At 38.3% G+C, this 26,053-nt stretch overlaps 2 protein-coding genes across 3 annotated transcripts; one reads left to right on the top strand and one right to left on the bottom strand.

Moving 5' to 3' along the window:
• Window positions 1–138: 138 nt before the first annotated feature.
• LOC136255356 (peptidylprolyl isomerase domain and WD repeat-containing protein 1-like) lies at window positions 139–18,552 on the bottom strand. The gene is made up of 19 exons (XM_066048100.1): window positions 18,398–18,552; window positions 18,247–18,349; window positions 7,944–8,044; window positions 7,784–7,879; window positions 7,254–7,341; window positions 6,468–6,576; window positions 5,984–6,127; window positions 5,272–5,346; window positions 5,125–5,205; window positions 4,982–5,075; window positions 4,671–4,724; window positions 4,576–4,619; window positions 4,063–4,137; window positions 3,784–3,902; window positions 3,644–3,710; window positions 2,974–3,056; window positions 2,781–2,893; window positions 2,026–2,177; window positions 139–329 (listed from the first exon to the last, which is right to left on the bottom strand). Exons 1-19 carry the CDS (start codon window positions 18,489–18,491, stop codon window positions 186–188), a joined length of 1,836 nt encoding a protein of 611 aa, XP_065904172.1. The 5' UTR covers window positions 18,492–18,552; the 3' UTR covers window positions 139–185.
• LOC136255379 (uncharacterized) lies at window positions 18,520–26,053 on the top strand. Of its 2 annotated transcripts, XM_066048140.1 has the most exons (5): window positions 18,520–18,583; window positions 24,535–24,644; window positions 24,818–25,102; window positions 25,293–25,565; window positions 25,667–26,053. In XM_066048140.1, exons 2-5 carry the CDS (start codon window positions 24,569–24,571, stop codon window positions 25,810–25,812), a joined length of 780 nt encoding a protein of 259 aa, XP_065904212.1. In that variant the 5' UTR covers window positions 18,520–18,583; window positions 24,535–24,568; the 3' UTR covers window positions 25,813–26,053. The 2 variants fall into 2 exon arrangements, with proteins under 2 accessions (XP_065904212.1, XP_065904211.1); XM_066048139.1 differs by lacking the exon at window positions 18,520–18,583 and having other exon boundaries at window positions 23,925–24,644.

Raw genomic sequence — 26,053 nt, 5'->3', positions numbered from 1 at the left:
TAGCCCAGGCTTAGCATATGCCGTTTATATAGAAACTAACGCATTGTGTTTTACAACAATATTTATAGGGATTTGGTGTTAGCATCTGTTGAGTATAGAAATACCCATCTTCCCATACCTTTTATGGTCACATGGAGATAGCATTACTAATACTAATTGACAAAATATATAAACAGATATCATATCTACTTTAGCGTTACATTGATAATCTTAATGTCATCATAAGGTTTGTCTGTCTTTGGATGTGTCTTGACGTTACTGATGTTCTGTACGGTCTCCATGCCCTTCACCACACGACCAAATATGGTATGTTTGTTATCCAGCCATGGCTACAGTGAGTGACACAACAAACTAGTAATCATGTATGTGCAGTATGAAGAATATAAATACAGACTTTTCCAAAGTATAAATTAGGTACATGATGGTGATTCTTAGTGTAAAGGCCAAGGAGGCTGGGTTGATCACATGTTTCATGATTTCGAAAAAAGCTCAACTAATTCAACCTCAGTATAGAGTATTCTAATGCAAATCGACATAACAAGCACTTCATGTGGCTTTCCTAGCTAAGAAAAAAGCACTTCATTCTGCATACAGTATAACAAACAGATGTCAGGGCCGATTCCAGATGCAATGTGTGGTTGCACAATCACTAATGCCAATATGTTATGGAAATGATGACACATAACCAACCTCTATTGATGCTAAAGTTAGCAGTAGTAGGTATTGCCAATGTACTAGACTCTATTCAGTGGCATAGCTACCATTGAGGCAACCGAAGCAGCTGCAACAAAGTTATTTGGATGAAGAGAATGTATGAAAGAAAAGATCAACATACTCTAATAGAACACCCTTGCTATATATCTAGTGTGCATCCACCCACCATCATTTGGTTGATTCCTATTTCATTAAAGGCACTGGAGAGTTTGTAAACATTAAGAAGTGAAAGAATTAAAATTGAGTCAAGTACTTTTATGATGAAATACTGGTGACACAGAATCGTTGATTAGCGTTGATAGGTGCTGATAAGGTCAAACCTTTACTCTTTCAACAGACTCAGGTGTTACTTGACTCAGCGATTTTCTTGTATTTCAGCACTCTCTCTTAATAACATGATGAACTTTTGATAAAGCTATAACCAAGAGTTCATATCTTGGTATGAGTGATATCCGCAATGATGTTTTTTGACGTTGCGGTTACAAAATTTGATGTCATAATTGACAAAATGGCCGTGTTAGTGTGGGGGTTTTAGAGACTTTGGCACACAGTATTCGAAATGAATGTTGACTATATTTTTACACATGGAACCACGAGATAATAAAGGTAAGAAGTAGTACACACACTGTGACAGTGCAAAACGAGCTCCAACAAGGAAAGCAGACTGAAAATTTTAAAATTGCCCACAAATAGGCTTATTTGTATTGCCTTATATACTATAAGCCTCACCTTCGCCCTTATTCAAATTTATAAACGTTATTATAGAGAAACACCATCTCGCCAAATACCTCCATGTACAAAGTCCCCACACTACAGCGGCCATTTTGCTTTGTGACATCACAGATAATGCACGCTACGTCAAGAAACGTAATTGCAGATATCACTCATAAACACCATGGAATGGAACACATTTCAATCTCAGCCAAGCAATAGTTACTTACATGATAGCAACATGAATTTTATTAGTGTAACAGTATTAATATTATTCGAACAACAATTTGAAAATTAAAGAATACCCTAATAAATCACTCAGGCAATATCATACACTTTAATAGAACAGTCAATGGATGCCCTCTAAGTACAAAAAGAACCTGTTTCTGTCCCTGCTGGTATGGTGATAGTTTATATATAATCTCTAATGTTGCTAGGGTCCACTACATACACCTTGAGACCACTAAGGAACAAATTTGAATTTAAAGTGGCTTAAAGGGAGGGTTCTTTGCATCTTGGTACTACAGATTTACAACCCTACAAATAATAGTCAGGACACTATGGATGGTATGGACATGTACGTAGTGCTAGATCACTTACAGTTGGTACTACAGTGACAAAGAACTGAGAGCCATTAGTGTTGGCTCCAGCATTAGCCATACTGACTGTATAGGGTCTGTCATGTTTGAGACTGGAGTGGAATTCATCTTCAAATTCTGCCCCCCATATTGATTCCCCTCCTGTACCGGTACCTGTGGGGAAAACAATGTGTATCAATAATGTGTTGTTAGATATGTGTGCAGTGTACAGGCAAAGGTGTACTGAATAGAACAACATAAAACTTATATGCATGCATGGATGTTACATGAGATGTACTACACACTCCAAAAATAAACACATGAGTGTACACACTAAATAGACACACACACACGCACGCACGCACGCACGCACGCACGCACGCACGCACGCACACACACACACACACACACACACTACACATGCACAACATTACACACACACAACATTACACACACACACTACACACGCACAACATTACACACACACACACAACATTACACATGCACGCACACACACACAACGTTACACACGCACACACACACACACGCACACGCACACACACGCACACGCACACACACACATTACCCACGCACACACACACTACACAACATTGCACATGTGCACACACACACACACAACATTATACACGCACACACACTCACACACAACATTACACATGCACGCACGCACGCGCACGCACGCACGCACGTACGCACGCACACACACACACACACACACAAACATTACCCACGCACACACACACTACACACACACACCTGTAGGGTCTCCAGTTTGAATCATAAACTGTTTGATGACACGATGAAAGATGTGACCATTATAGTAGCCATTACGACTATGTACACAGAAGTTCTCCACAGCCTTAGGACACCTAACATGTGTACACACAGACTAGCCAAAGGTTTGCAAACACTATACCTAACACGCAGATATAAATACATGATCACTCACTGTTCCACAAACAGTTTGATCTGTATATCTCCCATTGATGTGTGTATAGTAGCTGTCTCAGTGACCCTCTTTGCCACTGATCCCTGTAAATAGAGTAGAGGTGGTGTACTTCATACAGTATATGATTACAACAAGTATCTTATGTGCAAAAAAAAATAGTGAAAGGATGTAGGAACAGATCTCAGTAATTGTAGTATGATCATAGTTGTATTATATACTCCGTATGGAGGTTTCTGTACAGTAAAAAAATACAATACAATTTCTGCTCATGTATACCATTGCCTCGAGTCACAGCTGGTCTATAAACAAATGCCTGGTCTTGTTAATAAATGCTGGGCTAAATGAACACTTATATATAATTTCTAACAATTCCATGAAGTGTCTTGAACAATGAAATGAAGAGATTTTCTGAATTGTATGTGAAATATACTGAGGAAAACATCAAGGAGAGTACAACACCGAGGATATGTTTAGCCATTTCCAAGACAAGTCCTAGTAAGCTCTTTTAGGTAAAGCTGGTGTTTTCATAAGCGAACACTTAACTTGATATGGTGGTACACAATGAAAAACATAAAAGAGACATTCTATGAATGATGAAAACAGTACTTCCACATATTATCATGCAGCATTACTGATAAATGGTTGAAGTGTTAGCATGCACACCACTCACCTCAGTTGCATTTAGTTGCTCTTCTTTGGATGGTTTCTCATTGAAGACGTCCCTCTCATACTCTCCACTACACACAGACACGCACAAACAGACATAATATTACAGAGTGTATCTGTTATGTGCACAGCTACCATACATACCTCACATCTGGTTCACGACAGGTAAACAGGTAAAACCTGTTTTTCTTGTATCCTGTAGCAATCAATACAGGGTCATTTGACTGGCGTAACAGGCTAGGGTTCTCTGACACTTCCATTTCCTAATGAGTTACCATAATCAAATGAGATGGATGTTATAATTTTACTGTGTGTGTGGAGGAAGAAATTTAACAATATAGTGAGCATATTTTCAGTTTGAAAAAAAAAACAGAGACAAACAAGGATATAATACGGAGACAGACCACATAGACAGAAACATACCAATGTGATGGCTCCTTTGGTTTTCTGTATCTTCCCCTGGTATAATGAGATGTTTAAGAACCGAACACTCTCCTCCTACAAACACAGTCAACCAGATATATCATAACTGTTACAGCAAGAGTTAATAATAGTGGAGAGGTTACAGTTACTGTACAAAATCATGTTTGACAATGGCCAGCTTGTGTTCACTTAAGCTCTTGCTTTTACTTAATAAATTTTTATACAGGGTGACCACCAAAACAGTTATGTAGCAGTGCTGTGGAGCTTATCAAATAGCATTTTGATATGAGCAGGAATAGATGATTTTTGTGGGAGCTTACACTATATGCTATGCAACTCACATGCAGAATACATACCTCACTGTAAAACTAAGCTGTGAGCATGCATTAAATACCAATGACAAAAATAGTTTACTTAGCTATACAGCCTATTCATTTGTATGTAGACAGAAAAAAGCTCACACTTACAAATGCGAAAAGGAAGAAAAACATTTGGCTACGACAAATCCCTCACCTTGCCCAGAGTCCTTACACACTTGTTAGTAACTAAGTTTATCACTAGGGGGCATTACATAGAGTAATAAATGGTTACCACCATAGCAACACCACCTTTCATTCCTAACATGGTGGAGTAGATGAGGAAATTACTTGTCTCATCAAATGCTGTAATAGAAATAACGTACCAACAAGTACACATACGTAAGTCTCTAATCCATGCTGTAAAATGGGCCAGAAAATCAAATAATCCCAGCCTTAATGAATTAAACTTTGAGAAATCATAGGTCTAAACACGTACTTTTAAAGGCATTTATAGATGTTTGACGAAGTTGGCAAGTGTAATTATAACTGATTCATCAAAGTTGTTAACTTTGTCTTTTGTCAAATTTCCTGCCACACATAGTGACACGTACATTACGTACTAGCATTATAAAACTGCATTGATGTACTCTTAACCAGTTCCCGTTCAACTGCCAGTCGACGACCAAATTCCATGTTTTGTAATTGTGGAGAAATCTACTAGGGGAGATAATATGATCCAAGTAATGATGTCATTGGGAACCACCTGATGCTGCTCACTGATCACTTGTATGGATTCATCAAACACTCGGTACAGCTTGCCAGTGAGGAATCTGAAAACTCTTATCTAAAAATAGACCAATGTAAAACCAAAAACCTGTTACTATGTAAAGCATCTGATTATGTAGCTCACCTTTCCATCTGTTGCCATGATAGCAAATAATTTTCCATCGGGTGAAAAGATAATGGAAGTTGGTGTAACTTTATGCTGGAGGCCAAATGAAACATGATAGTAAACTGTATTGCATGCTTGTGCCACTAACAAGTCTAATGTATAGCACCTTGATAGCACTTTGTACTAGGGCTGAGCGATACTACCATGTTAGCGATATATCGCGATATTTTTAAAGTATCAATATCACGATATTTTCTTATTAACTACCATGATTCCATGCCTGTACATTAAAAATCCATTTTTTATGCAGTACTAGGCTAAGAATCCTTTAAAGTCATAACCTGGTTACCCCTGCAGAGAGGTGTGAACACCATAACAAAACCTCAAAGCATGTGATACAATAACTGTTACTGTAAACAAGGATGACAGTGGTTAGTTTGATGCTACCTTTAAAGACTTCCTGCAGGAATACTGAGGAATACACTATGTAGCACCAGCTATGATTGACTTATTTGTAAGTATCGTGAACTATTCAGTATTGTGAATAGTGGCTTTAGTATCAATCATGACACTAAAATGGCAGCATCGCTCAGCCCTACTTTGTACTGGTATTGGTGCTACAAACTTGCACACTGTTGACATAAACAAACATACTCCTACAAACACGCTAATGATAGACTCACGTTGTTTAGACAAACAGACAGACAGACAAACAAACAAACAAATATACCTTAGCAAACTCATACAGGTCAGTGTCAGTCTTGTACTGGAATTGCATGTTGCTAGGGAATTTGTAGTCATGTGACACACCTCCCCAGTACTCCAACATGGCCGACCGGTCCACTGACACTATCACATCATACTCTATGTTGTACTGTATGGAGGAGGGGAAGGGTAAGACAGTGTACACCTCTTTATACTGAGGACGTTTTAGGACCAAGTGTTTTGGCTGTAACAGGAGCTCATAAGTACTGGCGCTTATAAGCTCTTGGTAATAATTTGTTTACATATTAATTTTATTTTATGTCCTCTTTTTTTAAAGATTTTCAGCATGTGCAGAAAAAACACATGTACAGTTTTTACAAGTTACAAATAAATACAAACTGCAAGAAAGTTAAACTAACATTGATGGTATCAGTTATATGCATGTATATAACAGAGAATAGCTAATGGCTGGTTGATATGGTGCATTTTGGAGGGAACACCATACTTACCTCCATAGAGACAACTGGTGAACGATGGATGTGACTTATTGAGGTCACTGCTGACTTGTCACTGCTTTGTCCATCATAGATGTGTATAACAGGTTTATCGTGCTCAGCACTGTCAACAAAAAGTAAAACAGTTCTCTGTGTTCTTGCATGACAACAAACAAGTAGAAGTCATGTGTACAACATTTTGATCAGCTTCCTTTTTGAACTTAAAATTAAAAATTGACGTTTGCTTTTATATTTGTTGTCAGGCTAGTACCTCCGTAGTCCACAATACAGAAATAGTGCAATACATCATACACACACACATGCGCGCGCACGCACACACACATACATGTACACACGCACACACACACACACACACATGCATGTACGCACGCACGCACGCACGCACACACACACACACACACACACACGCACACACTCACACACGCACAAACACATGCATGCACACACACAAGCACACACACACACACGCACACTCACACACACACACACACACACTCACACACGCACAAACACATGCATGCACGCACACACTCACACACACATACACACACACGCGCGCGCGCACACTCACACACGCACAAACACACACACACTCACACACACACACACACACACACACACACACACACACACACACACACACACACACACACGCACACTCACACACGCACAAGCACATGCATGCACGCACACAAGCACACACACATGTGTGTACATGAAAACAAACAACAGAATACATATACATGCAACAATTTTGAGCACATGCACACACACACTTACCAAGCCAACAGAGGGGTGGAGGCACTACTGGCATAGATCCACACACAACAAGAAGGTACATATTGTAGTCGATACATGTTGATCATGTCTGAAGGGGGAAAATGGTGAAGGTGAGCTGCCACAGCAGCACTGTTACACCAATACATTGTAATATTCCAAAAGGAAACATTAACCCTTAGAGCTGTATAAAACTTTATAAGACACCGTATCCACATAAGTAACTGAAATCCAGTGAAGAAGACTATGAAACATGTAGAAAAACAGTACTACTGCTTTACTGTTAAATGTTTGTCAGTGCAATAACAGTTTTATTATCAATACAGTTGTTACTTAAGACATCATGCGTTTTCCAAGCATATTGTTATATTGTGGTTTGTGTGCTTTTAAGGGTTAAGAACTTTGGGTAACACATTAGTGCAGTGGTATACATCAAAACAGCAGATAATTCATAAGCAAGATACCCGGCCCTTAGCCTACAAGTTTCACACAGACAATAGACTACACATAATAATGTTTAGTTGTTTACGCACCAAAGTTGACCACATCAAAGACTTTCAGTGATCGATCATCAGCAACCGTACACAAGTATAGTCCATCATAGCTTGAGGCTATGTCCATGATGTGCCCTGGAGAAACATAAAACATTCAACATCACTTTGAGGTGCTAACACTAGTGGTAGGGCTGCTTACCTAGATGAGCCCGGAAGTGTTTCACAAATTCAATCCCTTCCTCCTGTTTCTTCCAGAACTTGACGTGGCCATCACAACTTACTGTGATTATGAAATCTGTCCTAGGTACAACAAAATCAATACAACATACCTTTACATGAAGACAACAGCTGAAGTATGCTCTTACGTAGGCACCCAATACCACCCACTAAAATAATAACTGAGCACAGTAGCTAATAGCAAGGTTTTCGTAACCCTCTCAATAACGTAATGGACATTTTCAAATTACAAAACTGTAAAGATAACAAATTATAATAGTGACCTTTGGCTTTTTCACTTATTAATCTCTCTTAAAACTTTCAGTAGACACAAGAACCTAAGTATGATAGTTCAAGCCCACAAGGGGCTCCCAAAAATTCAAATTATATATGTAATGTGAGATCACTATCCTTCACGCAGATGACATCAATCTCCATCCATTCTTTTTATAACACCATACTGGAGATGTGATTGTGGGTTTTAATTAATTCAGTAAACATACAGGGGTAAACAGAAGTCAATATATGATACATGTAATTTACGTGTCCTCAACACAGGACTAACGCTCACCAGCCACTACACATTTGCATCCTATAATTCTTGATTCGTCCCTGTCTCTTGAAGCCACCACTATTCAACACCAAGGTACATCTCTGAAATACTTCTGGAAATACTCAGCATATATGTTAGAAAGCATTGAAGCAGCATCCAGGTATCAAAGTTTGGCCTATATCATTCAGTATGGTAGTACTGTATATTAGGAATCATGAAGAACTGGGCTTTTCCAGCCAAAAATATCATCCTAAAACTAACTTCAATTTTCATTCATGACAGCTTGGCAACATTGGTTAGCTAAGTCCAAGAATGTCTTCAAACCAACTCCAAACCCTTTCAAAAAGCTTCTATGGAATTTTCTATTTAACAGAATTTTATGCTGCCTGACTGACTAGCTGATGCCTCCAGCCATGCATAACTCAACAATAGATAAGGCTATGGGCTTGATTTCTTCACTGTTTGATGTCGCTTTGTCCCGAGATGTGCCTTTTTGCCAACCACAATATGTACAATACATACACCACAGGCTTGCCTTTGTCCTCCTTTGTGTTCCAGTTCTTTTTGTTGACAACGCAAGGTGTCAATTTGCGATAGAGCGATGTAGCTTCCTTGTGGCTGTATTGGCTATTATGCTTATCGCCCATATTTTCTGTAGTGATTGGATTGATTTCAGAGAAGCTTCTTGTATTTTTTCCCAGGCTAGATGTGCTACCCTTGCCAACCACTCCCAGCACAAGAAAGCACGTGCTGGATAACTAAAACAAAGGGTCATGGAAAAGACAAGGCCAACAACCTTAACAAGACAAGTGGGATTCTACTTTCACATTAGTGGAGGAGCCCTAGAGAAGACACCAATGGAAGAATGTGCTCCACGAATACACCGAATGGCAGACCAAAGCAACAAAAAGCCCAGACAACAGCGGAAATTCTCGTACTTTCTTTGTCTGCAATGCTGTGTAATAAGTGAAGCACAACTGAAAACCAGAGGAGGTTGGACGTGCTCTAAGCGCCACATAAATACATTGCCCTTAATTGCATTGTTTTATTTGGTATGTCATGTGACCCTCAATAGTCACAATACAAATTTGAAAAACGACTAGGGCTGAATTAGATATTTGGATGGTGCTTCACGTAAGCTTCAAGGTGATGTACTTTGTTTGTAAAAGCGCAGTGAAATTAATAAGTTGCAGTTTGGTGTGTAGAACTTCTCCAGAATTGTCATGTACGTATTCTATAATCAGAACAATGATACTTTACCGAATTACACTGAGATTGGTGTATAAACTTCTTCAATAAAACGAGTTCAGCATAAGGGGCACTTAAATTGTGTCCAACCTCAAAACAAAGTGTAGTGGCAACTTCCCACAACTTTCCATTATGTAATTGATTGTTGGGGTACGTGTTCTGATGCTAAAACAGATGAAGATGATACACCAACCATTTCAGTGTCTACTGAGATACAAGAGCTACTGTGGACCATGGTGGAAGGGGATCAAAGAAAAAAGTGGTCCCATGGTAAAAAAATATACATTCAAACTTACAGTAAAGTAAAGTCTACGAAGGTTAGGTAGGTACTCAAAAATAGTGTAGATATTGACACAGTTAAGGTTACATAAAATGAACTAGAATAGCTATAAAGTGGTGAAACAAGAGAGGTTGCCTATACCTGCAGATTTACTAGTGGACATTTAATCCCTAATTCAGTTTAATTTTTTTCAATACATTCGGCAGGGCCGTTCTTCCATGTGAGAGTGTAGAACAGTAGAATGCAATAAGTGATTATAAAGAGTGGACATAAAAAGTTGTGCTCAAAAAAGATTTGTTGAGGAAGTTGATTCTACCACTTTGCTCCCTGATAGCGAAAAAAGCTTGTGTTTGTGATTGACAACATCTGTCAACATTAACAGTCATGGTTACAGATTTAATGTCCACTAGTACATCTGCAGGTATATGCCACCTTCCTTGTTTCATCTATTCTCTTGTTTCACTACTTAAAAAAAAAAAGCCTTCTTGTAACACTATGCAGTTGATGGGAATGCATTGTGAATTTGAAACATGATGATGCTTCTGGATTTCAACTAGACACCCTCACCACCAACAAGCAATGTGCTACCCCTGTAGTTACAAATAAAGTTACAGCACAGATGAATAAACATCCTCGGATCCTCCCGTGCTTCAAATTACTTTTCAATGAGACCAAGCCTACATGGGAGATGTGTTGAGGCTCCTAACACAACATGCAGCTGACTAACAAGCTGTTCACAATGCACACAAGCTTCAACAGAAAAACAAGTAAGTGGACTGCATAAGACTGGCAAATAGTAGGCCATGTAAACTTTGCCGTTCATCTAAAACTAATTATGCAGACCCTAATATTGGGGAGATTAATACAGTTCATTTAGTAGGAGTGGCACAAGTGATAAAACAAATACCAGCAGTGTCAATAGTGGTGTATTGAGTACAGAATCAGTTGTTCAAAACTTTCTAGGTACACGAAACCAGGACAAAACACATCACAAATATTAAGTTATTTACATGCATGATACATGTGATAATGGAAGCATTGGAAAAAGAGAGTGAGGCATTAATGGCAGACAGTGAGATGATGATAATGGAGAATGAAAAGGCTGTCACAGACTGAGTGTCACAGGGTTGTAGTAGTACCGAGTAGTACAGATAGTTCCACGGAAAAAGCATGTTGCTGCTATTTTGATAAATAAATGTACACTCACTAAAAGGAAAGAGAATTACAAACAAGATGGCAACAATAGTAACAGATAATGCACCAAACAAGACGACAGCTACATGTACAACTGCCAGCACATTTAATCAACTCATCTGTCAGCAAGCACCCGTCCCTACGTTTTAGGTCCTAAGGAATTCACCTTGCAAAAATTTCTATGGATCATGTTAAACTGAACATCAATGAAGGATTGTACAATGTCATGGTTCCCATGTGCACTTTTATAAGCAAGTTCCACCAATGTGATTGTGGGTTTTGATTGACACTAACAAGTGTTCTTGTTGTACACAGAAGCCATTTAGGCATTAGAGTTGAGAAGGATTACAGAAGGAAGTGATAGCACTGGAAATTGTATTCAAGGTCTCCATAATTCTGTAAAGCTATAAGCATAGTCAAAACATGCAAATTCTTTTCGATGGCACTTAACATGTCCCCTGTGCTATAACAATATACACTGAGGAAGTGATTTGTGGGTTTTAGTTTATACCTAAATGTTGGGCATACATAACTGTGACAGAGAATCAAAAGAATAGACTCAGCACCTGCCTCTTTCATTTGGATCCCAAAAGTTTGCTTGAGGACCTTACAAAAAATATTACTATAATTACTGTTATTGTATTTACTATCAACTCTTGTCACTTATATAGAAAGAGACTTTGTACAGATGTGATTGTGGGTCTTAGTAATCATGTCTCAAATTCTGGTATTGTTACCTTAATAATGAAGGCTGCTCTAAAAATAAATGCAAAAGGTGGCAAGTGCACACAGATGTTTTCACACTGTGAAGCAGTTGAGCTGTAATACAATTACAAAGTGTTTGAAGAAATTGTTGCAGTGTACTGCTCTCATGACAACATGCCTTCTAATTTCCACCTCTAAACACTTAAGTGTTCTATCAAATTGTTCAGGGACTAACTGGTATATCCATTCCTAGCTGCTTCCTTCCTGCCACCAGATGTACTAGACCACTACACTCTCCACTTCATTACAGCTGGCAGGATGGAAGTTCAAAGCCTATTGTTTGCACATTAGCATAGCAGGTGGAAAACAACAGGTATTTACAGGCCTTTAGTCTAGCTTTAATTCCAGAATCACATGATCAGCATGACAACTTTGATTCCAACTTCACTGTCTATTCAACTGATCAATCACATGGATGCACAACCTAACTCCATACGTCACATATATACACTTGCAATTTTTTAAAATAGTTGTACAGATCGTGTGTGTGTGTGTGTGTGTGTGTGTGCGTGCGTGCGTGCGTGCGTGTGTGTGTGTGTAATCAATGTACAAGGGTATATATTATATGCTGCATCAGTGAACTAAATGGATTAGAGAAATGGATACTACAGTGTATACTGCTTTACAAACACACATGTATGGTTAATTATTCATCACCTGAATGGAGGGCAAGCACGATATTATGCCATGCAATCACCTAGTTCAACCTGCACGAAGGGCAGGTACCGTTGCTAGTAATAGTATAATGCCTAAATGGTGAATTCATGTACTAAGTTTGCAAAAAATCTGATAGGTATCCAGGTGCTATGAACATTTATTCACATAAAAAAGATCAAACTTTTGTCATGGCTACAGGGTAAACTGCTTAAGGGAATAACCAACAACTGTTAAGCTCAAGATACTCTAATAGAACAGTCACTGTGGGGTGAAAAAGCACATAGAAATGTATTACCATAGTTTGAACCGCAGGCCTCCATAATGAACACCCAAAACTGAGCCACCACTATCTCAGTAAAAAAAAAATGTGTGCTCTATTAGAGTATTACAATAATACCAAAGTCAACTTCTGTCTTCAAAGTAAAAACAAACCCTAAAGCAATACGCTGGCTTTGGGATAATATAGACTACAAAAATAGAAATAAATCCACGCAAAAACAGCCAAGCTGTAAGAAAGAGGTGCAACCTTTGATAGCTTGGGGGGAAAAGTTAAAGGTGGCGGCCATGAAATGGCTGCAGTGATGTTAATTTTAATTTTGGATGTACATTTTAATAATTTGTTAGCATTAACATCATTTTTTTTCACAGCTTGGCTGTTTTAAAAACTACCAAACTCTATATACTATACACACTATTGCAACGGGCTGGGGTGCCCCATTACAGCGCAAGGGCTAAAACCCTAGACCACATGGTTATTCCTTTTACTATTCTTATCAGAGTGTCCCAAATACACTGCACGCATGCGTACAAGTACACACTATACACAACTAGTCCACAACTTTGCTACATTACTCCTTCCCTATAAAAACTAGGACTTCCAAACTTGCATGCATGCATCATCACTCTTCTAAGCTCCTCTAGGCACTTCTGTAAATTCAAAATCATTCTCTACATTCTGCACCCCAGCACATCTCCAATAAATATATCCAATGATAGTACTTCCACCCTTGTTCACACTATACAGTTTAACTTCACAATCCATCTCTTCACATTATAAACTAAATGATCAGGCACCACAGACTAAACACTTGACAGTGAATCTCTCAACGTCCCTCCCAGACGCTAGTCCGACTACTATCCTTTCACAATCCACAAATTACACTGTACAAGGCTTGGTCCTCTAGCTGCTCTTGTCTCTCTCCGTTCAGCTCATGGTTCTCCTGCGATTTGACAAGACCCAGCCAACTAGCCTTCTTCCCAGTTGCCACATGTCTTGGTCCCACCTATAGTCCTCAGTGGTCCCACCTACAGTCCTCAGTGACTGTCCTCAAAGTTATTGGCAGCAAATGTCTGACTCCAACTGAACTCCTAGCTGTCACGGCAACTTCTACTCTGTTCCTATCTTGATAGAGTCTCCAATGTAACAGCACATTACTATCACTATATACACCAAGGAAGTGATTGTGGGTTATAGTTTACATGTCCAAAATCCCAGTTAACAGACTATCATGCAACCAGCCAGAAGTGGATTCAAGGATTTATTAACATCTAGGGGTGAGTAATAAAATGTGACCATCTCAGCGAAAACCCGTCTAGTTTGCACAACCTCCGAATTAAAAAAAAAAAAAATTTCAGTATTATCTGCATTGTCCAAGGAATGGTTCACCAAAGTTTCAGCCTTTTGTGGTGAGTAGTTTTGGAATTACAGCACTAGAAAGTAGGAAGAACAAGGAAATCGATTTGTACAGTGACTATACTAAAAATAAACTACAGGTACTTGCATTCGCGGCCATAACTTCCATTTGGATTAGTCTACAAAGTTGAAATTTGGCTTACAATGTTCACCATGGATTGGCAGATCAACCAACATATGTGACCCGGTCTGTGAAAAGGGGTCTTATAGCCTTTCCAATTATCCATGTTTGGCTAATCATAACTCCTAATCTACTAAAGCTATCACCATGTAATTACACCCACAGCTACTGCCAGGTTAGGGTTGTTGAGTGACCACATTGTAGGCTTGTACCATATTCACCAGTCAAGTTATGGGTTACCATATATATGCAATTGAAAAGGCTATAAGAGCCCTTTTTGCAGACCGGGTCACATATAGTTTTAGCTTTGCAGTCACTTGTGCATAGGCGTATGAAGGCGGTTTGTTGAAGAAACGGCAACAATTTTGTTTACGTCTACCATTTCGTAAACAAATGCATGTGACATGCAAACTATTGGGGCTACAGAAATGAAACAAAGATGTTCGAACTCCCCATGAGTAGGCGAATAAGATGGTATATAGTTTTAAACGATTTGAGTCTTCCTTCTTCAGGTACTGGTCCGATAAAAACTTGCGTATTTTTTTTCTTGTAGCATGCATAATTTTATGAATTATTTTAAAATTTTCTCAATACACATGCTTATGCGAACTTGACAGGTTTTGGCTGAGACGGTCACAAATATCAATAGTAATATCAGAATGTCCGATACTTTGGTATCGAGTACTTTTTATGAAGAATCGGAAATTTCGATACTTGGTTATCATGTGATATTTTTCTTCATTATGCATGTGCTACAGATGTAAACACTAAAAAATGGAATGTTCCAGCCATTACTGTACTATAATGCAAGCTTTATTCAACCCACCAGTCATCACTGAGAAATTTTCAGAACTGTGAGGTTCACTAATTGGCTACTAAGTACAATAATCACAAATACTCAGTATCGGTATCAATGCTCATCAATACTATGACAAAACTACTTGGAATCGTATCAAAGCACAATTTTCTGGTATTATCCACCCTATCAACACCCACCCACCTCCCTTATTCAGGTCCCAAGAGTTTGCGAGTTTGCTTGAGGACCTTACAAAAAATGATTATTATAATTATTGTTATTGCATCTCCTATCAACTCTTGTCATTTATATAGACACACTATGTAGATGTGATTGTGGGTTTTAGTAATCAGCATTCACTAGTCTCAATTCTGGTGCTGTTGCCTCAACAAGAAGGACTGCTCTTATCATTAATAAAAATATCCATATTGAAAGCAAAACACATAGTAAGCTATTCTCTAATTTTGAAAGTGAGGGGTCCTCATTTTAACATAACACTGTAGATAACCTTTCCACCCCTAGTAGTCTCACAATGATCACATCTACAGAACATACAGTAGTGGTGGTCAATACAAGTAAAAGGCCAATACATGGAAAGTCTGATACTGTATTTACTTGTTGTCGCTTCTATTAGCTACTGTCATCTGTGGCTACTATTCAAGTGGCAATCACTATTCTCAGGACAGCATTTATAGCATAAGAAGCTCTTAAGTGTGGAAACTACTCAGTATATCGAATAGAGACTGTCGCTATAAGACTATTAGTAGCTCTAGTACAATTTACAGTGATACGCACTAGCAGGGAACAAGGTGTGACCTCCAGAAACACAATGTAGAACAACTACTGTTTTTTTTTTCATTGAAAAAGTCTACTTCACCTTCCTAACCCAAGGATAAGCAAATAATACCTTAGAACAATGCGAGCCTACAGATTCATTTTTTAACAGCCATGCTGATTACTCAAGGGAAGCATTTATGCTCTATACAAATCAAATTTTGATTCTTGGTGGTTATATTACGACACAGTTCATTACTGAACATTTTAAGAAGGCATGCATTATGCTTTATAACCAGCCTCAACTATTTACTGGTGTGCTTAATAATCTAGTGTTTCAGTATCAAAACATTTGTACCATGACGTTTGTACTTGGAATCATACTAAAACGATACCACCATATAGGGATGGGTGATATGATACCAAAAGTATCGTTACCAGTGATATGGTACAATTCTGCATAAGTATCAATACTCGGTATTAAAGCACTGCTACTGCTCTACAATGTACGTAAACAGTGTTGGGCCGGTTCTTTTAAAAATAATGTATTACTAGCTTCCACTGTGATGAAACACATTACAGTTATATATTACTTCAGTTTAAAAGTAACTAGTAATATGTAATAGTTGTAACATGAGCATGAGGGCTTTCTCTGATATGTATGCCCGACTGCCCGAGGCCCGAGGGCATACATATCAGGCAAAGCCTGAATGCCCATGTTACAGATATAATATGTAACACTTCTTAGGCTGATAGCCTGTACAGGGCGATCAATCACCCAAGCCAATACGAGTGCAGCCACTGGAAGTATTATATATGCATACCTAAAACTTTTGATTATGGGTCAGCAGCTTGTACATTCTGATTATGTTCGGTTATGATAAACGGACATATTATAGAGGTATCACGGAGAATTTCCGTTACGCGAGTCTAATAATGTTTTAATCAGTGCTATTGAACTGTTTGTGGGAAAACTACGTAGTTCACTAAAGGCCTAAACAGGTAAGCTTGCTTGTAGCGTGGTTACTCCGTGCAGAGCGGTAGCTTCGTGATGGGGGTGTGTCCATATTTGAAAATGTGCAGAAACGATCAAATGAATAAGCTATAGCACTAGTTTTCACCTTAGCCCAACATTTTTCAACCCGTAGGATGGCGAGGATAACAAAACGCTCTGTCTGAGTGGTTTTCATAGCAAAATCCAAGTCATGCATCCTAATCACGTGAGTGTTGATCAATCCCCACAATCGATTTCAGCATCAACGTCTATATAATCACTGCCCAGGTGTAGACCGGCTGTAGACCGGCTACACTTCATATGTAGCCTGGGCTACATACGAAATGTAGCCTGGGCGGCTTCTTTGGTCTGAGATGTGAAACTATTACATGTTATATTACATAATGTACAAAGGTACTTCTTTAGGTAATAATATTACAGTAATGCACAAGTTAAGTAACACGTTAGTAACATGATAGTTAAGTAATGCATTACTTATGTAAAGTAACTATCTGTTAGATATTACTAGCATAAGAAATGTAGCACGTTATATTAATTAGTTACTGCATTAAGTAATAATATTACATATTACATAACGCATTAGCCCAACACTGTGCCTAAAGTCATACCGAGATATTAACAAAATCACAAAGTTATATATTGAGGCCCAACATTGAAACTCTGACACTAAAATATCAAAAATAACCGAATATATAGTAGTGATTAATACAGGGAATTGGCATTAAAAACTGAGTTCACAGTAGAATGAAAACAATTTGCCTTGTCACTTACTAAGGAGGCACACATCTCCAGGTACACTTAATGTCATGACGTTGGGGGGGGGGGGGGGGGGGGGGTTCAGCCCGTGACGTTATAAATTTTTATTAAAGCAGTTATAGTGTAAACAGCTAGGAACAGAGAAAGTGATGTGATTAAGCAGCAATACTGTTTGTAGACTATGTTTTCAAGTAAAGAATACAACGTTTTGTGCTTCTATTGCTAATGCATTTTCATAGTGTGACGTTAAGGAGGGGGGGTCTGAAGTTAGCATCACTATGACATTAAGCGTACCAAAATCAGTTTGGAGATGCCCCCTGAATACCCTTCCTATTTATTTTGCGATCAGTATTTTTTGTAGAGTAAATTTATTTACTCTTGATAATAATTAACTAGTGTTTGCTGTAGACCTGCTTTGCAGTACAATTACTCACTTGGTAACCAGCACCTGGGTAACCACGTCTCGGTGCATGAAGCTTTTTTCATACATCGCAGCTGATGGGACGTTTTCTAAATACGTCTTCTCAAACTGCAGAACTACAATATATTCTAAATAACGCGCAGCTATTGCGAGTAGCGCCAAACCTTTTTGTTTCTTTTTACTGGGTTCTTCACTGACTGGTAGTGGACCAATTACTTCATCGTCCACTTCCTCAGCAGCTCTCTTTCTGTCACTCATGACAAAGCCCTTCTTATTACACTACTACCGTATCGATTGTGGGAATGAGTATTGTTACGGTACAGAAAGTCTCCGAGCAAACCTCGCGCAAGGTTAGTCCATAAATTGTACGTATTAGTTAAAATCTGCTGTGAGGGATATACCAGCTTATGATTGTCTGCGAATTGAGAGATCGCTACACAAATAAACCGGCTGGAAATGGAGCGGCGGGCGCTGCGCCTGCGGATCAGTGACTGTATGTGAGAATACATTACTAGTTACATAATGATATTTGGTACTGAAAACAAACTATTGTTTGTGACATGATGCCACTGTATGGGTTGTTGGTCCAGCTACCTTGAAGTCGACTGGGGGTCCGACGCCAACTGGAATCCAACACAAGGGGGTGACACACAGGCACTTACTGTAGGTAGATCTGCGACTGTGGTCAAAGTCTAAGTCAAAGGTCAAGGCCACCGAAATCCAATTCAACGGTCAAGGGTAAAAGCTTCCAACCCACAATTGAAAACTACTGAAATATTGTCACTAAGTCACCGGTCAAAGGTCGAAAAAGGCTCTTAGTCACAGGTCAAAGTGAAATTTCGGCCGGTCAAGACTTTGACCGCGGTCGCAGATCTACCTACAGTGCGTATCTACGTGACACCCCTTGCAACACAAATCACTTGGAATCCCTAAATGGAATCTGAAATCCAGATAAAATGGAATCTTGATGAGTCCGATTATTTCCATATATTTCTTGTAAAATATGCTGTGTACTGTGTTGTGTTGCAATCAGTTTAGTCTCATGAGCCTTGTGCACGTGTTTCGGCACATTTTCACAAGCCTCGCCAGTGATCCAATTAGTCTGGAAGCCATCTGAGTGCATAAAAAGTGTAGCCAGCTATGTAAATTTTGAATTTTGGAATCTTGGCTTGGAATCTGGAATCTTTGCAAAAAAGAAATTGGTGAGATTCAGAATCTTACATACAATTTTTGGATGCTATTGCTGGAACGTCCTAGATAGGGTCCGCAATCCGAAAAATCAACTTTTACAATTCGATCTTCCTACCATTGCGAAATGTTGATTGTAATATCCCATTGCTAGATCCACCATAAAACCAGAGGCAAGATTGTTGTCTTCACAGAAATATCGATTTTAGTATCTCACGAAATGCTAATATTTTTCTTCAAAATTTTGTGCTCCACATGAAGGACCGGATGAAACTTGCTACTTAGCCAGATCATATCCAGAGTTGTTGTAGTTAAAAAGTACACATAGTAATAAGCAAAAAATTTGCTGGGCACCCGGCACAAGGTTGCTTTCTTCGAAAAAACAGAACAAGAAATACAAATATTCGATTTCAAAACTGCCCTACCAACCAAGAAAAGAAAAGCCAACACTTCTTCATAACGTTTCGATACGGTTGGATGCATAGTCTGTCTATGCTGTTAATCTGAAAAAGATCTGAGACTTCTCACCATCTGGGTGACTATCGTCAAAATTTTCTGCAACATTAAAGCAATAATTATATCACCTTTTCCAGCCATCTCCAGTGCTTCTGCAGTCACAACAGTAGTCAATAATTATTGACTAGAACTATGGCAAAAGATGTCCCTGGACGTTTGGTACCAGCGGTTGTCAATTATTATCAGTTGGTCCACAGCTTCCACACGTCATTCTAATTTCTGCGCCACGGAAGGCACCTAAATTGTCTAAATTTGACTTCACCTCTCATGCTCCACACCAGCTTCAAATCTTTACTGGATCACCCTACATCACAATTATGTTGTAAAATATCCCATAACAAACCCAAAAAAGTACAAAATCTTTCATTTTCAATTCAAGCTGGATGGAGCTCCTGGCATACTGCATCATATCAAGAGTGAATAATTCACTCTTGATCATATGAAATCACAGAAACACCAACTGCTACTACTACCAAGTGTTCTGGACCATCTTTTATCATCATTCTAAACAAAATTAGGTGACCAGTGTGGCATCAGTGTGGCATCAGAAGTACTGGAAAGGTTTTTGGCACCATTGAGAGAATCCTGTGGAATGACGCAGGAAATTTTTGACGCTCTTCACCCAGATGGAGAGAAGTCTCAGATCCTTTCCAGCACATGCTTATCACATCACTGTGAAGAAGAGTTGGCAAATCATTTACTTATTATTGTGCGTACTTTCTAACTACAACAACTCTAGATAATATCTAGCTAAGTAGCAAGTTTACAAAATTAAGAAAAAAATTTTTTTTTGTTGTATCTCGCAAAATACTAAAATTAATATTTCTGTGAAGACAACAATCGTGCCTCTGGTTTCATGGTAGGTCTAGTAATGGGATACTACCATGAACATTCCACAATAGTAGGGGGTTGATTTGTAAAAGTTGATTTTTCGGATTGCGGACCCTATCCTAGACCATGAGACCTGGAGTTGTAGCCTTACCTGAGACTGCACATACAACTTTTACTACTGTCTTTTAATCAGCATACTTGATATCTCAACTCCTGCAACTATACCAGCACTTCTACTTTGGGTACTTAGAGATAATGAGTTACTCTCTAGAATACCTATGGATATAATTACATGAAAATAACAAGGAGAAAACATCCTGACCACCTGGTAGACTCCTGTAAGCGTTAGAGCGTAAATCGGATGGCTGCAGGTTCGAGGCTACCTAGGTCCAGTCATGGATTTTTTCTCCTTTCTCCAACTTTTCGAACACACCTTAAGTAGCTAAAGTCTTTGAACAAGCTGTAGGACCAGGTGTCCTACAGACCTTCAGCATTTGTGCTGTAAAGCATTAATAAATAAAAATAAAAAGTAAATAAAAATTAAACATGTTATCATTCAATACCCACAATGTGCTACCAGCTGTAAATGGTAGCTGTGACTGGCAATTATTGCTAATTACGTTTCAAAATTAACTATTCACATGCAGTGATAGCAATTGTCAATCACTGTGAATAGTTATAGAGGGACATGCCCCTGTACCCCTGACCTGACATGCATTGCTGAATCAGTGTGGGTTCTACCATTACACACTGTCACTGTGAACAATCACTGTCACTATTTACTGGCAATTGGCTGTGACACTAGCACAGTCCTAATGACTACATGAACACTTTGTTGTGTGTATATATAGCACCACTGTAATACTAAAACTGTCCATTTTATAAATATAAGTTGCGGCATGTGGCCATGGCTATCTCTGCATGGCTGTACAATCTTGATTATGAAATAATTGCACTGGGAAGATTTTCACAGTATTGATTGATCTGCTAATGCAGGGGTACAGGGGCATGTCCCGCCTTCTGTCCCTCAAATCATAGAAAAATTTCATACAAGATGGGAGTGCTCAAATAGAACAGTCATTGCTGAATCAGCGGGGGTTCTACCATTACACACTTGATTTAAATGCATAAAAAACATTAACTAGTAACTAAGTAAAATAGTAGCTCTCTGTACACAACTTGGTTGTCCAAATATGCATAATTTATGTAGTACCTCTTCAGGCTACATGTCATATATCCATAGGTTTGGTATACAGTTTCATTAACAATTAAATATCTATATAGTATGTCACACGCTTCAATGTCGCCATTATAGCATTGTTGGCATTGAATTGTGTATGCACATATTCAGGTACCTATCCGTGAGTGACATGCAGGTTCCTCTTCATGTGTGCTGAAACTTCTTGATTTTCTCATAACTAAAAATAAATACACTATATTAAATACACACACAGTACAGTGATGTGGTCACCATGACATGGATTTCTGCTGGTTTCTACTAATTGTTTGGTTATACTAGAAATTTTATAAACAGATTGGTTGACATGATGTAATGATACACTCTACATCTCTAATCAGCTCAATTTGTTACAGTTATAATAAAATACTTTTGGTCTATACTAACAAGTCATGTGTCTTGTGAATATGATTAACCTACTGGAGGTGGTCTTTTTGGTTATATTAAACAGGTTTCACTGTACCACCCTATACCAGAGATGATGTAATCAAAAAATTCCCTGGGAATTGGTAGGTCAAGTAATGGTTATGTTATAGGTTAGCTAGTGTGTGTGTGTGTGTTGTGTGAGACAACATACAGACCAGTGTTTGCAGACATCAATTATAGTTTGTGCATGGTAATGGAAATTGCATATGTCTCACTTCCTGCTGCATAAATATGCATGTAATATGTTGTACATATAACAGGTAGTTAGAACTCAAACTATTGTGAATACAGTTGAGGAGTTAAGCACAGACAATTACGCATAAGAAAATTTACATGAATTGACTATACATTTCAGCAAATAAGAAGAAACAAGTTTGCGGAACCACCTATACATACATGTGTTTATAGTAACAGATAATATGCATTAACACATGGACATACGTATAGCTAGGTATGCATGGAAAGCATGTATACTTTATAATTATACTGTAGTACTGACGACCCCAGCAATTGATTGTGTCTTAAAGTGTCCTCTTACACCATGCAATTAATGTGGAATAAAGATAGAATAGTTATTGTATTTATATATATATGACTTTGTGCGTAGAGCTGGGCAATATTATCTTCTATCGTGATATTTGATTCTATTATGATGTGATATTGTAATATCGTATTTAAGTAATTCTAGAATGTTTACTGTAATTCTACACATATTTACTAAATCATTTAGGTACATTTATTCTTCAATAAGAAATGTAGCAAACAAAGTAAGCTGAAACCACCACAATTTAACGCTCATTGGTGGCAAAGATCAAGGATGATTTCTAATGCATTTCAAAATAACACCTATTCTCTCTGTGTACCATCTCTAACTGCAAAGAAGTGTGAATATTGTGATATTTAGTAATATCATAATATTTTAGATGGCAATAGCTATATCGTTGGTAAAAAAAATATGATATCACCCAATTCTACTTGTGCAGAGGCATGGGAAACGACAAACATTATCAAGGGTATAATTGACATTATACACATGTAAGTAGAGCTGAGAAACTGGACAGAATATCATAATCGGTTACTGAGTAGATTATAACTGCCGGTTATCCGGTTGTAACTGAATTATTAGTTCTATAGTGAACCTATAGGATTTAAGCTACGTATATTCACCTTAAATTTTGTGATATGGTTTGTCAGATGGTGTAAAATGGCCAAATCAACAGTCGCCAAGTGCATGATTGTACATACCACAAGTTTAATTTTACCGCAAGTATGATATTAGTGTTGAAGAGCACCGAAAACATTACATTTTGAGTGAAAATATTAAAAGTTGGTTAACTGGTTATGTGAAAAAATAACCAATAACTAAAAATAACTGGTCGGTTTACCCGGTAAGGTTTCACAGCTCTACATGTAAGTGTGTCTGACACACCAAAAATGTTGCAATATACACACCATGTGCAAAAGGTGTGCATACTGCGACATTTTTGGTGTGTCAGACACACTTCATTTTTTATAGTGTATCACTTAATGTATTGTGTAATAAATGCTATAGGGGTGTAAGTGTAACCACAGGTATACACGTATGTACATGATTACATAGCTACAGCTAAATTTAGTCACTGAGCACTGCATATTGTTCAGCCGGTTCTGTACATGATGCACTATTGCTGCCACTAAACTGCATATCTGGGTCAATGGACAACCAACAGTTTCGAGATTTTCAAATCAGTTTGTGTGCTATACTTTGGTACCTAAGAAGTGTGCATCTAGATTTATGCTGTCCGATGTCCTCATTTTCAAGAGCATTATTAAACAGGTGCCCTGGTTCATATAGGTGCTGTACACTCACTACAGATGCATGCCACTTCATATTTGAATTATATCCCATGCTGGCATGTATGATGACGTGCATGCAGGCACGAGACTGCACTATATATAGCTAGTCAAATATTTTTACCAAATATGATGTAATCAGGCTGGACTTTCCCTTCATGATGCATGGGACGGTGCGTATTTAAAGTAGATCCGCGTTACCTTTTATAGTGTTAGTGCTATATAGGCTATATTAATTAAAGCGTTTGTATTTTTTGCGTTTGTATTTAGCTATTAATTCTGTACATTTTCTTCACTATCTGAGATGAATTATTTGCTGCTGATGATTACTGTTTTAGCTCTCACAACTGGTGGTACCAAAGTTAAAGAAAAGAGAATATGTAAGTTTCAAATGCATACAAGGAAGAGTAGTTAATACATGTATTAGCCTCCCCTGTGTGCACTGCATGGTTCTGTATAAATAGATCATGTAGCTAGATATTTCCGTGCGTGCATTTCATTCAGCTCAGCTGCAGCTAGTTATTATTAATTATTTTTATTTTTTCATTTTCAGTGCCTTTGTGTCGACCAGGAAACCAAAATAGTACCGCAACTCCATACACGACGCATCTTGGTGATACAATTACAATCTTCTGCCCTTTCAGTCACTGTTGTGAGGGGTGTACAATAGACCACTACAATAATCAGAGTGGGGAGTATGATGAGATCAGCAGAGGAGCTTGTAGGACTACCATACACATCAGCGACTATGATGATGGTGGATGGTACAAGTGTGGCTGTAGCTCGGGGTGTAGTAATGATGCTGTTAATGTGACTCAGTGTGTCCACAATGTGCAAGGTGAGATAATGAAATTATTGTTTTTATGCTCTTTTATAGTGAGTCTGCACTGTTGTGATAGCAAATTTCTCAAATAATTATAAGCTCGCCAAAATGTAGCTATCACACATATTTCTGTGATAGCATAATGTAATTAAGGCTCATTGAAAGTAGTTGTGGTGTATAGTATATGGTTTCTTTCACTCCCTAGTGCTGCCAACAAGATTAGAACTGGATTTCCCTACCAATGTGATTCTTGGTGATAATTACACTGGGACTTGCAGAGCTACAGGCAATCCAAGACCCAACCTCTATCTTGCATCAGATCATTGTCGCTATGAAGTAGACTATGCTAGCCCTGATAAGTACACTGCACAGGCAGTGATCAGAATCTCACATGTGATGATGAAGTGTAAGATGATATACTGTTCTACAGCAACGAACTATAATCCACTGTTAGAGACCATTTCACTGAATATCACAGGTGAGCAGTGGTACACATATATTAAAATATATACACTTCATGCATCTTGCACAAAAAGATGAGATTTGAATTTACAATGTGGCTATACTATGTTCTTACAGAGAGAATCACAACCACATCTCAACCTGAGGAAGGAGATAACATCAATATACCTACTAATGGAAATGGAAGCGCAGCTAGTCTCATTTTCAGTACCAACATTCTCATGTTGCTGTCTGGTGCAGCTCTAATGCTCACAGTGACCTGACAACAGCGGGCACAGATCAGACACGGTGACATGGACCTGCCGCACTGTTATTGCATGATGTGTAATGATCTGATATAGATTACCTCCTAAGACTCAGACAGAACTGTGTAGCTTTAGTGTGTAACAGTGTATTGCAATATTTACATTACAAGGTGCATTTACTAATATATGTTTGTATGGTTTCCTTTGAATAATAGGTAATCAAGAAACTACAAATGGCATGCAGTCCATTACAAAGTCA

The sequence above is a fragment of the Dysidea avara genome, chromosome 5 (genome assembly GCF_963678975.1).
Source record: "Dysidea avara chromosome 5, odDysAvar1.4, whole genome shotgun sequence".
Classification (NCBI taxonomy): domain Eukaryota; kingdom Metazoa; phylum Porifera; class Demospongiae; order Dictyoceratida; family Dysideidae; genus Dysidea; species Dysidea avara.
This window is presented reverse-complemented; position numbering and strand designations above follow the sequence as displayed.